Genomic DNA, 17,231 nt, shown 5'->3' with positions numbered 1-17,231 from the left:
GATGTTGCCTGTGATCTTGGTTTTTAGTTTTTTGACACGTAGTTTTTAAACACTCTCCGGAGTGCATTCAACCCGGGGTAGCTCATTCGCCGATGTTCTCAGGGCTTGCCGGTAGAGACTGGTTTCTGGTTGCCAGTTGTATGCGCTGTTCGTGTTTCTCTTTCTTTCCCGCGCCCGGGGGGCCGAGTTAGATATCGGTTGGCCCGGGGGTATCGAGATGATAAGTAAGACCCTACCCGGGACGTTTGGTGCCCATTCCCTCCGGCACAGACCGGACGAGGAGACAATACGCCCGGCCCATTTAACGCCGTAAAGCCTTTGGTCCATTGTAATACCCGATCACGAGAGCGGCCTATCTAGCCATTCGTATACCAGCGCTCATTCACCGAGACAAGGAAGAAGTAGCCGTTGTGATAGCTGGGCCCCCTCCGGTTCAAGATGACGAGGACGCCGTACATGTTTCTGCGAGACTTGACGTCGGGTTGCGCTGGTTTGAGTGTGTAGAGATGTCTTGAGCGGCGCGGGAGTGTGCAAGGGAGCGAGCTCCTTGGCGGTAGGTCAATGATTCCCGGAGGCTCTGCCGGGGCATGCGCTCTGCAGGCGGTTTCGTCGAGGCTTGTTTCTGTCTCTGTCTCTGTCTCCGGCCTTTGATCTTGTTCGAGGATGGGATGTAAGGATGTTGGTTAAAACCTATGGCTAGGTTTGGCAGCGTGTTTTAACAGCTGGCCCAACAATCTGTCCCAACGGGTCTGGGTGTAATTAGTAGACTGCGCGCATCTGGCTACTCCGCGCGCTATTGCTGTTGCTGCGGGTTAGTAAGTGTGTGAGAGGAGAGCAGAGTGTGGAGACGGGACTGCTCTACTTTGGGCGCTGTAGACGAAAGACATGGCAGCATGGAAGATCTAGAAAAACGTATGTACATACGTCACCAGTAATAGCGATACAGCGAGAGGTACAAGAATTAGGGTTTAAGTGGCTGACTCGGCCAATTTAGGACTCTTCTCATACTTCTACAATATCTAATTTTACCACACGCTGTATTAAAACAGTCAATCAATCCCCCTCCTCGTACCTACATACAATACATACAAAACTATTCTTCATCTCCTCCACACAGTGCCAGGGACTGCATACAATACCACATATCGGCATTCAACCGCCACCCATGCATTGCCCTGCGGATCATGCATTTTCACTGGGTCGCTTATAAGTTATCGACCGATGAGCAATAACTGCAGCACCTCCTCAGCCTCTTCAGAGTCATTGGGCAGTGCTGAGAAATCAGGGGAACCAACATGATCCCACACGCCATTACCTGTTTCGAGATGTCATCTGGGCGGGTAGACTGCTGCTCCCAATGGTGCTTCTGGGAACCGTTGCCTGAGGAGTGCTATCAGCTCGCTAAGCCCCATTGACATTTCTTGGCCCATCCTGGTCGGCCAGACCGGCCTGTGAGTAAGGCAAGAGGAATTTAATCCATATAGGCGGTTCCAGGTAGGGGCGTCCTCCCTGTACCTCCAAAGAATTGTACTCATCCCTAGTACTGTTGAAATCCATATAACTTCGCTGCTCAGAATCGTCATGGGCATCACCATAAAGTCGCGCAAACAGAGCAGAGAAAGTAGTACATCATCAGACCTCAAATTGCCTGCACGGCCGGCGAAATCAAGATCGAAATCACCATCTGCGAAAACGACATCTACATCTACAAAACTGATACGTCCAGAGTACGTTTGTCCATTCTTTCTTGGTGCTGCTATAGCTACACGTGTTAACATTTGAGTAGCTCACTCACCGGGCTATTCAAGCTCCCCCACGAGGCCGGCTCAAAACTCCCGCCATTGACGCCAACCAGCTCCACCACTTCCCTCACCAGCACAACGGACTTCAGCGATCAACATGCATTCCGTGCGCTCCCCGGGTTCCAGTGGCAGCGGAACGCATACGGGCTGATCGACTGCTTTGCGGACTGCGACAATAAGAGTTATGGGTATGGCGGGTTCAAGAAGCGGCGCAACTTCCTGGTGCATCTGCGCGAGATCCATGGGCAGGACATCGGCAACCACGACCGGAGAGGCGCCCGTAGTTGGAAGGGGCAGAGGAAACAGACGATGAAGGATATTGGCGAGATGGCGGAGGGGCCGGGCGTGGATGCGGGGGGCCGCACGGGGGAGGATACGGATTATGGGATGGAGTCGGACGGGCTGCTGGAGCCGCCGATTCAGTTCTGGATCCGGAGAGATTCTAGAGTAGAGCTGGAGACTAAGGAGTGAGTTTTATGACCCTGGCCTGTGAATTGGTGTCTGTGCACGTACTTACTAAACTGTAAACAGGTGTCCACTACAAAACGCCGAGAAGGAAGCCGTCTTGGAGCAGGATCCTCCTGATGATATTGATAGAGGTGAAGAGATCGAACATGAATATCATGATTTGCCTGAGGACGAGATACAGTTTGACCCATATCACCTGTCTCATTTCGATCTGTTCGGGGTCTGGCTGGAGCGGAAGATGGGAACACAACTAGACTGGTGGCCTCTGAGACCGCCGGTCCATCCCCACATATCTGGTCTGACACGGATGTCCTGGAAATGCGTAGGTCCCCTCTGCCGGGTTCTGGGATCAACAGCACTGTGCTAACAACTCTCTAGAAATGCGGATCCACACTATCAAGCGTGATCCCCAACGACACCGTTGGGAGCTACCAGCGTCCCCAGTCTTCATACGGGGGCAGGGGCGGGCGGGGCGGTACAGGTTTCAACAATTTCAAAAAACCCGGACCTCCCCAACCGCCTCCCCAAACCACTACCGCCCCTCCACCTCCAGCAGGTGCACAGGTCGGCCAGCAGGTACACACCAAGCCACCCCCGAAATCACCCGCAACCCCGCCACCTAGCCATGACCCCGGCCGTCCTCAAACTGCAAAGGGCCCCCAGACACCCCCCAGACAGCCTCCCTCGGAACGCCTAGTATGCCCACCCAGCCCACCTAACACGCCCCCGATGCGGCAAGACACGGAATTGCCAGAACCCGCACTGGCTGGTAGGCCTAGCCTTGGCATCGGCACCTATATCCTCTGCTGTATGCGCAAGAGCTGGCATAGAACGGTGCTCATCCACCTGGGCGGCGGTACCTTCAAGAACGACCAGGAATTCTTCCGTAACCTCCGCGGCGAGCATAGGCGGGTTCGTGGCTGGTGGCACTGGTGCAGCCTCTCGGTCGTGGTCCAGATCAGATTCGTCAGAGTATGTCTTCCCCATCTTTCCTTATCCCAAAGTAGTACAGTAGACGGTAAATGCTGACATCTGACATATATAGTTCACCCAATACTACCTCGACTTCGTCGACTGCCACGAATCCGGCGTCCTCCCCCCGCCCGAAAACCCCGACTACGACTACCACCCCAAGCCGCCGCGCAGCCCGCCCACCCTGCCCGTCACAGAGCTGATGCACTACTTCGACTCCCCGGAGTGCGCGGGTACCGCCACCTACTGTCTCGACCTGCTGCCGAAGCGCGTCGCGGGCCGGCTGGAGCGCGGGGCGCGCGCAGAGGGGTGGGGGCTGCAGCCGGGGGAGGGGCTGTCGCTGTGGAGGTTGCTGATGTTACTACTGGCCGTGTGGGTCGCCACGATGGTGTTTGCGGTGTGGTGGCTGGTGGGGAGGGCGGATTTGCAGGGCGCGTTTGTGCCTGCCGGGTATGTGGTGGCCGTGGTGGCGGTGGGGGTGGTGTTGCCGGAGATGAGGGTTGTGTGGGTTAAGTAGGGCGGGGTGCTTGGCGGGATATGGGATGGGAGGGGGTTTGGGGTAATGGAGTTGTGGTTTTGGTTTTGGTTTTGGGTGTGGATGTGGTGTGGAGAATAGGGTGCGGGGACTGTATGTTGGTCGGGGAGGAGGCGGCGGGAGGGAATTGGGGGGATATATGGGGTTTGTAGCTTAGCAATTAGTTTAATTAGTCCATACATCTAGTTATAGCGCCCTGGTAATTACAGTAAAATAAAAGATAGAAAAAAAATAAAAGAAAAAAAACCTCTCCCACTTCCATCCAACCCATTAGAGACCAGTAGATCACCACACCAGACTTCCGTGCCCTCGCTGTTTCCTAGCAAAAACAGCATATACAGAGAGTCTCAAGCCCTCACTGTAACCGTCATTCCATTCCGTCCCACCTATCTAATCCCATGGTAATACATACTACCACACACATAACAAATACATACACTACACTACCCAAAGATCCCCTAAGTCCGCCAAATCAGACAAACTAAACAAACGCACCAACAGGCATACGTATATACTAGAAGCTATAGCTACAACTACAGTTTAGGATCGCGTTACGGAGAAATAATATACCTTTTCCGGAGTATGTAGCAGAGGGGGTGCATATTAAATGGTGCTTAATTTGGATCATGAATTCTCACTCGCCATGTTTATGGTGATACAGTGTTCGCGATTTAGTTTTAATATCAGTGCGCAGTGTGGCGCACCCGTAATTTTGATGTTATCAATGTTGAGATTCAAAACAACGAAAAAAATATATAATATAGTTCGTGGCTGTATATAAAAGAAGGTAGGTAATTGATCATATTCTTCATTGATTCTGGGCGCTATTGGTCGCTGGGGGGTTTTCTCTTGGGATTGTTTGATGGTCCGCCACGATTACATATAGATAAATGTCTCACTCCGAAATCGGAATCACGAACACTTTTGCGGGGTGGCTGTATGTAAATATGGCTAAAACTAGTCAAATTCGATTTCAGCTATCACCAACCCTATGTGGTAACTGTTATGAGTTCTTGATTGGCTCTGTTTAATTGTTGTTATAATTCCCTTATTAGGTCATGAATTTATAGCTACTTGGCTGCCAGATCATATGGGATGAATGTTACCCGGCTGCTTTCTGTGAGAGACAAGGCTGAAATTAGCGTACGTGCGTTTCGGTGCATCCTCAGTACATACATGTAGCTAGCTCGAGCTCATGGGGATAGCTTTCAGTCACAGCTCATGATCTCTTAGATCGATTTCCCACGGCAGCTATAACTACAACGATTACACGAATTCGGTCGGCCGATCGGGGATTAAGCTAGTATTATATTATATATTGTCGACAATCGATCATGTCAAAGTCTGATTCTAAGGATTCTAAGGATCCGCCGGCGGAGAGGGCGCCGGCTAGGCGAAGAACGTTGTGGAGGCCTGGAGCGCTGTAAGTCTTTTGATATACATGCATGTATACATTATATATATGAATCACTTATTCTTGAATATATGGGGGTTGATTACATTTGTAATTAATCGTCGCGGATTGTCCCCATCGCTGCGTATGTGGTCGCAGAATTAAAGTTACTCGATTGCTAAGACCAGCTGGTTATGATAGGTCGGACGAATCCCGTAGTGGACGAGAATCTCTACGGTATGTAGACTATATTCCATTTTTTACTTAATTATATAAAATTCAAACACTCAGTTTAAGCTAATTTTAATCATGAACGCCAGTTCTCGATTATGGAGTAGCTTCGTACCCGCGAGTAAGCTCCCAATTACAGCTGAACCAGATCAAGAGAAAGACATAAAGCCTATAAAGCCTATGCCTTTGGGTAACGACACTATATTACCACACCTTGCCGACACCCCAGACAACACGGGGCCGGAAACTCTACGCACGAAGCGCTTGGAAACTATAAATAAGCTAAAGTTACGTATACTTGATGCTCGTATTCGAAATGGATGGCCGCCCATTTTAGACGAGTCAGTAAGCCTAAGCTCTTCTGTTTTCATATATCTATTAATCATGATCTACACGCGATGTAATCTTTTTTATTTCCTTTTCTGGGGTAGGGATGCATGACTCCAAAGACAAAAACATCGATTTGAGTATTGTGATGAGAATCGTGTTGGTAGTCATTGAAACAAGGGATGAAAATGGTCTTACAATTGTTCTGAAAAGCTTACATTTCTATGAATTTAGTAAAACGGAAGGGCATAAGAGCAAAACGGGACAACCGAAGACGGGAGAGTCTGCGCGTCAAAATCCCCTGGACATAAGTAAAATGGTTTCGGTGAAAAAGGGGAAAGAATGGGTTAAGCGTTGGACTAGGTCCAAGCCGGTTAATGTTCTATCAGCATTACCTCCCTTAACATCCATAACCCCGAGTCCCTTAACATCCATAACCATAGAACCATTTGCGGAGACAGTTCAAGAATCCCTCGGAGAGAGTATCAGCAGTGGTGAAAAGGCTGGAGTGGATAGGATAGATGAAAGCAAACCCGGTCGAAGTATAACCAGCTGTGCTTTAACCACCACCAAATACCCAACGCGGCCGGACAAGGTTAAACAACATCAATATTTGAAACTTCTGGAATATATTAGAGAGAGTAGAAGAAGAGAGGCGAGGGCCATAATGGATATGCTAACTAGAATGGTTAAAATCGAACGTATGTTCAGTGCATTCACCCTGGCTACAAACAAACGATATTTGCGAACCCTTATGGGACCCTTTGGGGAGAGTAGCAGCAGTGGTAAAAGGGCTGTAATATATAGGATAGATAAAAGCGGATCCGGAAGTATAACCAGTGCTTTAACCACCAAATACACAACGTGGTTAGATAATCGCAATCTTATAATTAACAAACGATATTTGCAAGCCCTTTCGGGGAAAGTTAAACCCAGCCCTCATAATCTCGGGGGAGTACCAATGGAGGCACAGTAAGTCCCAATGACGTAATAGCATGATTTGATGCGGCCTTGCTAACCCTGATTAGCTCTCCCCTAATAAACATAGGTAATAGAGTGGAATATATCGACGACGAGGATCCCTTTTCATCTCTAGTTCCTAAAAAACCACCCACCGACCAATCCCCCTCACGATTAAATAAGGGTAAAGAACGAGATCTTTCAGAGAAACAAAGCACCGATTATACTCTCAGGGGAGTATCAATCGGGACAGAGTAAGTCCAAATGGCATGGCGGCGTGGTTTTATGCGGCATATGCATTGCTAAGCCTGAATAGCTCTCCTGGAGTCCAGAGCTCATCACATACACCCGGGGTGCTTGGAGATGAGGAAACCTCTTTGGTCCCTAAAATGCCACTACCCCATATTTCCCCAATACAATTGGAAGAGCCAGCCCTCTTAGAGCAACCCAGCTTTGAAACTCTCAGTGGAGTACCAATCGAGACGGAGTAAGTACAGTCCCAATGGAGTAACAACATCATTTTATGCGATCTTGCTAACCCTGATCAGCTCTCCTCAAGTCCAGAGTTCATCACCGATATCCAGGGTGTTTGAGGATATGGAAACTTATGTAGTACCTGAGAAGCCACCAACCAAATACCCAACACGATTAAATAAGGATAAAGAACGAGCCCTTTCGGAGCAACAAAGCCCTGGTACTCTCAAGGATGTATTAATTGAGACAGAGTAAGTCCCAATGTAGTAACAACATCATTTTATGCGATCTTGCTAACCCTGACCAGTTCTCCTCAAGTCCTGAGTTCCTCACCGATACCTGGGATGTTTGAGGATATGGGGACTTCTGTGGCACCTGAGAAGCCACTCACTCAACACCCAGCACCATTAAACAAAGTTAAAGAACCAACCATTTTGGAGCGATCCAGCCCTGATACTCTCAAGGATGTATTAATTGAGACAGAGTAAGTCCCAATGTAGTAGCAACATAATTTTATGCGATCTTGCTAACCTGACCAGCTCTTCTCAAGTCCAGAGTTCATCACGGATATCTGGGATGTTTGAGGATATGGAAACTTCTGTGGCACCTGAGAAGCCATTCACTCAACACCCAGAACCATTGAACAAAGTTGAAGAACCAATTTCGGAGCGATGCAGCCCTGATACCCTCAAGGATATATCAATCGAGACAGAGTAAGTCCCAATGTCATAAGAACGCGGTTTGGTGCGACCTTGCTAAGCCTGATTAGCTCTTCTCAAGTCCAGAGTTCATCACGGATATCTGGTGCGCTTGAAGATATGAAAACCTCACTGGTCTCTGAAAATATGCCCAGTCTTGAACGCCAAGATCCGTCGAACTCAGGTTCCAAGTCCGCTGGAGTTGTCAAGCGCGTACCTTTGGTTGGATCCTCAGAGATATATGTAGATGATGAAATGGACAGCTCTAGATCACAACCCGACAGCTTATTTGGAAATGAGATAGAGTTTAGGCCTTACCATAGAAATTGGTTTGACGTAATAGGGATCTGGGTGGAGAACAGGATAAAAAGCGAAATTTTCTGGTGGCCGTTGAGATCACCTGTTCCCCCACAAGAATCTGGTTTGACTCAAATGTCTTGGAAATGCGTAAAGCCTCCGGATCCCCTCAGTTTTGCAGGTGATATCCTACTAAATACGTTTTTTAGGGGTGTGGATCTACTATATCTACCGTGATTAGCAATGAAACCATTGGGAGATATCACTCTCCTTCATCTCCAGCTGGTATTACTTCTGGCAGCGTCAGGACAGTGGGGACTTCGCAGGTGTCGGGTCAACCTCCAACTCGCCCATCTGCAGTACTAGCAACGACCGGCCGTTTATCTTCAACGCCACAACAAACAACCTCAGGGATCTCGGTAATTAGCTCAGCCGGAAACATTGTTGCTAATCTTGGCACCTTCGTACTTTGCTGCGTAAGGAAGCGGCAGCATCGAACAGTCCTTATACAGATGGATATGAAAACCTTTTCAAATGACAGAGAGTTCTTCCGGAAATTAAAAGCAGAGTACCGCCGTGCGCGAGGCTGGAAACGGTGGCTTAGCTTGTCATTTGTGGCGCGGATTAAGTTTGTCAGGGTAAATTCTCTGCTTTCCCTTGAGCGGTCGATCCGGATCCCAATGATACGTAGCCAGACCTCCTATGGGAGCTGTTATATGCGAGCAAGGTTACATCATTAGATTGGATCTGGACTGACGACTTAAGAGCTCTCTCGTATGGCTAAGGTTTAATATGCTAACATCTTCAAGTTCATTCGATACTATCAGGATTATGTCGACTGTCAGGATTCTGAGGAATTGCCTCCTCATACAAACAGCGATTACAAATATATCCCCAAGCCACCCGAGAACCCCCCCGTTTTCCCGGTAGCCGAGTTTATGCATTATTTTGAAAGGCCTGACTGTGCCGGTACAACCTCCGACTGTCTAGCTCTCATGCCTAAACGAGTAGTTGGGCCGCTGGGAAGGGGGAGGAGAGTAGAAGGCTGGGGTCTACAGCCTATGGAAGGTCTTTCGATGTGGAAGTTCATCTCCTTGCTGGTTATTGTTTGGCTCGGAACACTGGCGTTTGCAATCTGGTGGCTGGTTAAGCACCCGAACGACTTTCAAAACGCCTTTGTACCAGCAACCTATGCGGCCGCGTTTGCAGCTATTGCTGTAGTATTACCGGAGGTTCTGAAGGTTTATAAGTGATCTGATATTGAAAATATTATGATTGGGCGGACCTGATGGGCTGATATTTTCCTTTTTGCTGCTGAAAAAGCGGTATTATGTCCTAGGCCCGAGCTAGGGGAGTAAAGCTTCCACCCAATCTTCGTTTTTTTCTCCTTCATATGCATGAACCTCCAGCACATATAATCGATGGATTGACAACAAAAAAACCTCTGGATTAGTGCGGATTTGGTGTCTAGGCATGCATGTCGAAAGGGGATTTTACTCTGTTTAAATTTATTTTGAGATGATGGACAGTTGTGAATTTTTGCTTAACTTCAATAACCGCCAGTACGTATATTCATGAACATACAATATTGTTTAAGAGGAAATCATATAATTCTGAATTAGTCGATACATATACCAGCACTCGGCTAGTGTTCTCAGTCAATTTGTAATGCACTCTCTTCAATTTCCATCATATATATCACTTACTTCCCCGATCGACTCTCCGTTTCTAGTAGAGGGTATAGAAAAGCCCGTAAAGGAAGTGAAGCCCGGGAAATGGAAGTTATCCATTTAGCAGGCGGAAAGAAGCCCTAATTCGCATTCTTCAAAGCTTGATCTTAAGATTGTTGCCCTACATATATGTATATCAATCAACTACGACATCTCTATTCCGATTATTGTACACACTGTGCACGTGGTGAATTCATAGGTGTTAAGACACGTTACAACAGCTACGTGGTTATAATCGGTCAAGCATATGTGTTAGTTTTAAGGCCCTATAAAGTTAAGCTGCGGCAACGCACTTAGTCCAATCTCTATCACTCCATCCTCCTTTCATTCGAGAAATAGAGCAACAGTCACTGGGCCATCTTTCTTGAAGCTTGAGAAGCTTCCAGGCCTCAGATAGAGAGGTCTCAATCACCAACCACAGCTGCCTGAAAACGCTCACTGTAAGAGCGTGTTTACTAAGTGTCAATTCGGGGAATTGGCACTTTAAGATTGACAGTTGCGAGAGGCAAAAATGACATTTCTCCTCCATAGGGATATGATGAAATACGCAGGTTAGAACAACAGGATTATAACTATTGAGGTGTCCGGTGAGTGTGTTTGGTATCCTTTTGACGTATTTCGCAGCCTGGCAAGTAATCCCACCCAAAATTGACACTTGTGCTTCTTCTTTTCCTTGGCGCCAAGAACTAGCTCAGACCGAGTGCTAGTCCATGAAGCTACAATCCATATTCACTCACGACGCCAATATCATATATATCAGATACTTCTCTCCCACCTCTAACAGACCAAGAACTACGCCTAATAGCCCCCATTTTCCAGCTGTCAAACCGCACAGTACGGATTCAAAGCCAACCAGCGGAACCACACACTCAGCATGAAAGAAGCATCTATTTTTTTCTTATCTGCCTCACTCTAATACGATTACACCAGCACACAGCCAGCACAGCACGGTATAAACTATATACACGAAGAAAAGCTCCCCCCGATCCAAACCCCTCGATTGCCAAACAAAAACAAAAACAAAAAAAAACCCAAGAGTCCCACCGAGCTCCCCCGTATTTTTGACCAACAAAAAATAAAAAAGGGAAAAACTCCATAGCAATGTAAAGAAAGAAAAAAAAGAAGAAGGAATATGGGAATATTAAAGGGAATGGGAAACGCAAAAAAAAAAAAAAAAAAGAAAAGGAAATTTTAAATCGACCGATATCGTCGTGCGTGGGCCGCTATCTCAATCGTCCTCATAACCTCCAATCCATGACCACTCCTCCCACAGCCTCCGCCAGAACCCACACTCCCACGAGCGGCCTTATTCCGCAGCGGCACATCACCCCCCGACCTCCTGGACAACCACAAACCCATCAAACCCATCCACGACCCTATCCCTGCCGCCATCGCCCTCCTCGCCCTCCCAAAGCCGCTGATAGCACTGCATGCCCTCCGTGTTGAAATGCTTAAACGGCTGGCTCGGCGACAGATACGCCGAGCACAGGAAGCAGAAGTGCGCCTGGCATTTGCAGATCATGTGGTTGCACCCATGGCTCTTTAGGATCGGCGTGCTGCACTCCGGGCACGACGTGGTGTTCTTCTTGATGTACTCCTCGTTCGCAATCTCCTCTGCCGTCAGCGGCGCGTTGGGCGCCCTGCAGATCGTGCCATCGCCGTGCCAGCTGCGCTCACACACACGGCAGAACGCGAGCGCGCAGCGCGAGCACACCTGCAGCCTCTGGTGCGGCGGTGCCGCCACGGTGGTGGTGGTGGTGGTGGTGGTGGTGTTTGGGGCGGCGGTGGCGGCCGGGGCCAGGCCGTGCGGGGGGAGATAGTACGTCGTGTGGTTCTGCAGCATGGCCTTTTCCAGCGCGGCGATGCTCTCGCGGCTCGGCGCCTGGCACCAGCTGCGCGGGCAGTAGACCGTGCCCGGGTCTGCGTCCAGCGCCGACTTCTGCTTGAAGTCGACATAGCGCTTCACGAGCTCCTTTGAGATGCCGATGTCTAGCAGCTCGTCCGGCGGGAGCGTCGGCGGCATGCTCTTTGTGCTCTTCGGCGCAGCATCGGCGCCGTCCGCTTGCGACGACGGCGGCGGCGGGGCAGCAGCGACCACCGCCTTCGCGGCCTTCTTGACGCACGCCGGGTCCGAGCAGGTGACGGACGACACATGCCCCTCCTTGATGCACGCCGAAAAGTATTCCTGCAAGCACGCCCTACAGAAGACATGCGTGCAGGACCTCAGGCGGTGGCACACGCCCCCCTTCTTGGGCTCCAGGCAGATGCCGCACTCGTATGTGCCGGCCGCAAACACGGCCCTCGCCGTGGTCTCGTTGTACTCCGCCATCTGCGCCCTCATGCGCGCCGGCAGCGCCAGCGGCGCGGCGAGATCGAACGCCCGCTCGGCGCACGTCTGCACGTGGTCGATGGCCGTGTACACCGTCTGCTCGCGCCCATAGTCCTCCCACAGCGCGGCGATCTCGGCCTGCAGGCGCGCGATGACCGCCTCGGGTAGCCAGGGCGGCGAGGTGCTCAGCTCGATGGCCGGCGGCGACGTCGTGGGGTAGCCGCTGGGGAGGGTGCACACGAGCGTCAGCGGCGGGAAGTGCGAGATGGGGAGCAATGCTTGGTTCTTGCTCTTGCTGTTTTCGTCTTTGAAGAGCACGGGCACGGGCGCGACGGGGCTCACGGGCAGCTGGATGGTGGCCGAGGTGGGCGTGAGCGGGAGCAGCTCGGGGTAGATTGCTGCGACGGTGGCGAGCTCTTGGGAGCGTTCGTCGGGCGAGGAGAGGAGGTCGTCGATTGTGAGGTGGGGGGGCATGGTTCGGTCCGTCCACGATGGAGGTTGATGGAGGGAGGAAGTGGAAGGGGAGGGGAGGGGAGGGGAGGGGAGGGGAGGGGATGTTTTTTGGGGGGTTGGGCGGAGTGGGAGAGGAAGAGCAGTTGTGGCAGGTGAGCTTTGGTTGGTGGGGGGGAGAGGCTTTGTAAGCTGCGCGGTGGCGGTTGGGTGCGCAGAAGGTGCGGATATTTGTAGCCTATTCAACTTCAACAGCCTACATTTCATGTATTCAGCCTCAGCAAATTAACTCGTGCTTAAAATCCCGTACATACTACATATTTCGACATTCCCATCTGGCCCCAGCAAGAATTCCTAACCGTGTTTTTACAGATCCCAACAACTGAATGCTCCAATTTTATGTTTGATAGAGTACAGAATGCAGTATTATGCCTTGCGATTATATTAAAGCTACATACAACCAGATTAAGCAACAAGTTAATATCTGTTTAATTCTGCAAGTACTTCAACCCTAACCCTATTAGCAAATAGAGTACCAAACAGAAAAACAAACACCCCAAACACCCATTCTCTGAAAACAATTGTGCCGATGTACTACTATATACAGCCCTCTTCACGACCTCCATAGACAGTTGACCATGAGATGAGGTTGAAATAGGGTAATGCATGTAGGGGGGAGGTGTCAGATGCCGTTGCTAAGCGAAATCGACGCAGGGGGTGGGTGCCCAGGAAAAAAAAAATCTGTCTTAGGGGAAGAGACAGGGCCGATCATTGATACGACATACATACCTACATAGCTACATACCATAGCTAGGGCCCGGTCGGTGCTTTTGCAAAACGTTGAGCGGTCCTCGGTAGAGAGGATAGGTCCTGTCTTTGGGAAATTAAGATTTAAACAGTCGGGATTAAAGCTTGGATAGGTGAGATATCTACACTCTCTCTGGCTTGGATCTGTCAGTCTGATTAATATTCCAAAGACCCCCACTCGCCCAGCCAGCCCATCGAGTCACTCCTCCATCCATACTCACCCCCAATACAGCAAACACACTCCTGCCCCCAGACAGACAGAATGCCGTCCGCAACCCCCCCCCCGCCGCGCATCCTCCTCCTCGACGCCTACGACTCCTTCACCGCCAACCTCGCCTCCCTCCTGCGCACCACCACGCACGCAACAGTGCACACCCTCCCCATCGACGCCCTCCCCCTGCCCACCCTCCTCCAGCACCTCCCCTCCTTCGACGCCGTCGTCGTCGGGCCGGGCCCCGGCCACCCCGCAAAGCCCACCGACATCGGCGTCGCCTCCTCCCTCTGGCACCTCCCCGGCCAGCACACCCTGCCCATCCTCGGCGTCTGCCTCGGCCACCAAAGCCTCTGCCTCGCCTTCGGCGCCGCCGTCCGGCGCCTCGCAACCCCCAAGCACGGCCTCGTCTCGCCCGTCACCCACACCGCCACGGACCTCTTTGCCGGCGTCGGCAGCGTGCGCGCCGTGCGCTACCACAGCCTGCATGCCGTGCTGCCGCCGCCGCCGCCGCCGGACCACGGCGCCCCGCTCGAAGCGCTGGCCTGGGCGCACGACGCCGAGAACGGCCAGGTGCTGATGGCGGTGCGCCACCGCGAAAGGCCGTTCTGGGGCGTCCAGTACCACCCCGAGAGCATTTGCACGGCGGGCGGCGGCGCGGAGGTGGTGGCCAACTGGTGGGCGCTGGCGCGCGCGTGGAACTGCGCGCGCGGGCGGCGGAGCGTGGGGCTGCGTCCGGGGTTGGGGGGGGGCGGCGGCGGCGCAGCTGCTGAGCGGGGGCTGGCAGCGCGGCAGGCGGAGTGGGAGCGGGCGAGCGGTGCGCGGGCGCTGGTTGTGGAGAAGGGGGAGAGGGTCGGGCGGCGGGTGGCGACGCGGGCTGTGGCCGCGCGGGGGCTGCAGGCGACGAGGGTCGCGGAGCTGCTGGGCGTGCAGAGCGCCGACGAGTTTGTCGTGCTGGACTCGGCGGCGGCGCCGGGGCGGTGGTGCATCTTTGCTGTGCTGGCGCCGGGCGTGACGAGAGTGATTACCTACAGCGTCGGCGACGCGGCTGCCGTGCTGTCGCGCGTCGGGTCCAGCGCGCGCACCGAGGTGCCGCTGGCCGACTACGAGGGCTGCATCTGGCGCTTCCTGGCCAAATACATGCACGCCCGCACCGCCACGGGCGGGTGCGCAGAGTCGCCCTTCTGGGGCGGGCTCGTGGGCTACTTCAGCTACGAGGCCGGCGTGGCCTCGCTGGACATGCCCGTGGCCCGCGGCGACGAGAGGCCCAGAGTCCCCGACGTGAGCCTGGCGTTCGCGCAGCGGAGCATCGTGCTCGACGCCGACACGGGGCGCGCCTACGTCCAGACGCTGCTCCCCCGCGACGACGACTGGCTGGCGGCCACCGCGCAGCGCCTCACACTCGCCGCCGCCGCCGCCGCCGCCGCGCCCACGCCCGCGCCCACGCCCACCACGCACTTCCCCACCGTCATCCGGCCCTCGCAGCCGTGCTACCTCGCCGCCATCGCCGCCGCGCAGGACCACCTCGCCGCCGGAAACTCCTACGAGCTCTGCCTGACGTCCAGCACCAAGGTCCTGCACCCGCGCCCCGCGCCCCACCCCTGGACGCTGTACACCAGGCTGCGGGCGCGCAACCCGGCCCCCTACGGCGCCTACCTGCGGCTGTCCGGCGCAACGCTGCTCTCCTCCTCCCCCGAGCGCTTCCTCTCGTGGAGCCGCAGCCACGCCTGCCAGCTGCGCCCCATCAAGGGCACCGTGCGCAAGTCCGCCGCCACGACGCGCGCGGCCGCCGAGCGCGTCCTGCGCTCGCCCAAGGAGACGGCCGAGAACCTGATGATTGTGGACCTGATCCGGCACGACCTGCACCGCCATGCGGGCGACAGCGTGGCCGTGACAAAGCTGATGCATGTCGAGGAGTACGCGCACGTGTACCAGCTGGTCTCGGTGATTGAGGGCCGGCTGGAGGGCGGGCGCACGGGCTTCGATGTGTTGGCGGCGTCGCTGCCGCCGGGGAGCATGACGGGGGCGCCGAAGCGGCGGAGCGTGCAGTTGCTGCGCGGCATTGAGGGCGGGGAGCGGGGGCTGTATAGTGGCGTTGTGGGGTACTGGAGTGTGTGTGGGGCGGGGGATTGGAGCGTGGTGATTCGGAGTGCGGTGAGGGTGGATGAGGAGGTGGAGGCGGGGTGCGATGTGTGGAGGGTTGGGGCGGGGGGGGCGATCACGGCGTTGAGTGTGCCGGGGGAGGAGTGGGAGGAGATGGTGGTGAAGGCGGAGAGCGCGTTGAGGGCTTTTGTGGGTTGAGTTTTCTTTTTTTTTTTTTGTTAGGTTTTCTTTTCTTGCATGGTGGGCTTTTTGTGTCTTGTCTTGGATAGTTATAGGGAGGTCGTCTTTTTCAACATAGACAGCTAGTTGGGTTACAAGCCAGGCTTCGGTTTTTGTCCTGTTTTCGGTTTTTTGTTTTTTATTTTCTTGCGTGGGTGGTGGCTATACCAGGAGTTTATTATTTTGCATTCAGCGCAAAGGGTGCGTACGTCGGGAGGTGTATAGTTTTTTCAACATAACTAGTAGTAGCTAAATAGGTAGCGTAGATCAGTATATATAGAAAAATGCAGGAACAATAGAGTGGGGATGTGGGGTCTTGAGTGAGATAGGGGGGCATATGATCATTGGTTGCCGCAGGAGCAAGGAAAGGAAATTGTTACACAGCGCGCGGTTCATGGATTGTCACTCGAGATCGGCGGTACAGAGTGATATTCACAATAGCGATTCCAGAGCTAGATTGAATCAAGTGCGTAGCAAAAAAGATTACTCGTGAAAGTGACGAATCGGGGGGAATAGGTATCTATTTCTAGAGTTAGCTGCACGCACTGGGAGCAACGGCTCTGTGTACAGACACCATCTATAGCGCTGGCGGGCACGGCACTAACGATCGATCTCCGTACGTCTAGCAGCTTAGTAAAAAAGCAGCACTAGTGTTCCCCATGAGACGAGACGTCTCGAGACTCTTATCTCGAAGAGCTCGATACCAAATACTTCCGGCCTCGACTAGCCCGGCTTGAAATCTACCAGGATATACTAGTGACATAGCTGTTAGGGACAAGATGGTATACTTCTCCCCTGATCGATCCTGCATGCACCATGCGGGCCGGCCGCTCCCGGGCAACACATAAACTTCAACTGTTTGCTACACGTTTATCGGGTACGCAGAATTTGGGCAGCTAAATCAGGAAGTACATATAGGTAAGATCTCAACAGAAGACATAAAGACATTACTATACAAATCAAAGCTTCTTGTTAACGTTACGGCCTTGGCTTGATCACAACTACTCACTCGATTTTCTCGGGACGGGGCAAGCTAAGACGACTCGAGACGAGACCGGCACTCCTCATTTGACAAGACTGGGCCTTGGTCACGTACGTCTCGAACGGTGTCGTGGAGAACACTAGGTAGCCACCACCATTCTCCGCCCCTCCTGGTGGCCGCAGGATATAAAGACCCAGCCGAATTGAGATGTCTAAGTCTCAGGTAGTAATACATAGTATGCCA

At 52.7% G+C, this 17,231-nt stretch overlaps 4 protein-coding genes across 4 annotated transcripts; 3 read left to right on the top strand and 1 right to left on the bottom strand.

Annotated features, from left to right (window-relative positions):
• Positions 1 to 1,581: 1,581 nt before the first annotated feature.
• H6S33_012326 (uncharacterized protein) lies at positions 1,582 to 3,759 on the top strand (the record flags this gene model as incomplete). The annotated part of the gene is made up of 5 exons (XM_044844131.1): positions 1,582 to 1,727; positions 1,787 to 2,269; positions 2,334 to 2,592; positions 2,649 to 3,242; positions 3,316 to 3,759. The coding sequence occupies 5 exons, from the start codon at positions 1,582 to 1,584 to the stop codon at positions 3,757 to 3,759; spliced, it is 1,926 nt and encodes a 641-aa protein (XP_044694975.1).
• Positions 3,760 to 6,689: 2,930 nt separating this feature from the next.
• H6S33_012325 (uncharacterized protein) lies at positions 6,690 to 9,410 on the top strand (the record flags this gene model as incomplete). The annotated part of the gene is made up of 9 exons (XM_044844130.1): positions 6,690 to 6,700; positions 6,757 to 6,942; positions 7,005 to 7,175; positions 7,237 to 7,413; positions 7,470 to 7,646; positions 7,702 to 7,875; positions 7,932 to 8,307; positions 8,367 to 8,795; positions 8,967 to 9,410. 9 exons carry the CDS (start codon positions 6,690 to 6,692, stop codon positions 9,408 to 9,410), a joined length of 2,145 nt encoding a protein of 714 aa, XP_044694974.1.
• A 1,801-nt stretch (positions 9,411 to 11,211) lies between these two features.
• H6S33_012324 (uncharacterized protein) lies at positions 11,212 to 12,690 on the bottom strand (the record flags this gene model as incomplete). The annotated part of the gene is made up of 1 exon (XM_044844129.1): positions 11,212 to 12,690. One exon carries the CDS (start codon positions 12,688 to 12,690, stop codon positions 11,212 to 11,214), a length of 1,479 nt encoding a protein of 492 aa, XP_044694973.1.
• A 1,045-nt stretch (positions 12,691 to 13,735) lies between these two features.
• On the top strand, positions 13,736 to 15,985 carry H6S33_012323 (uncharacterized protein; the record flags this gene model as incomplete). The annotated part of the gene is made up of 1 exon (XM_044844128.1): positions 13,736 to 15,985. One exon carries the CDS (start codon positions 13,736 to 13,738, stop codon positions 15,983 to 15,985), a length of 2,250 nt encoding a protein of 749 aa, XP_044694972.1.
• Positions 15,986 to 17,231: the final 1,246 nt, after the last annotated feature.

Source organism: Morchella sextelata (genome assembly GCF_020137385.1).
Source record: "Morchella sextelata strain SCLS chromosome Unknown scls_8, whole genome shotgun sequence".
Classification (NCBI taxonomy): domain Eukaryota; kingdom Fungi; phylum Ascomycota; class Pezizomycetes; order Pezizales; family Morchellaceae; genus Morchella; species Morchella sextelata.
Note: the sequence above shows the minus strand (reverse complement) of the source record. Positions and strands in the feature narration are given on the sequence as shown.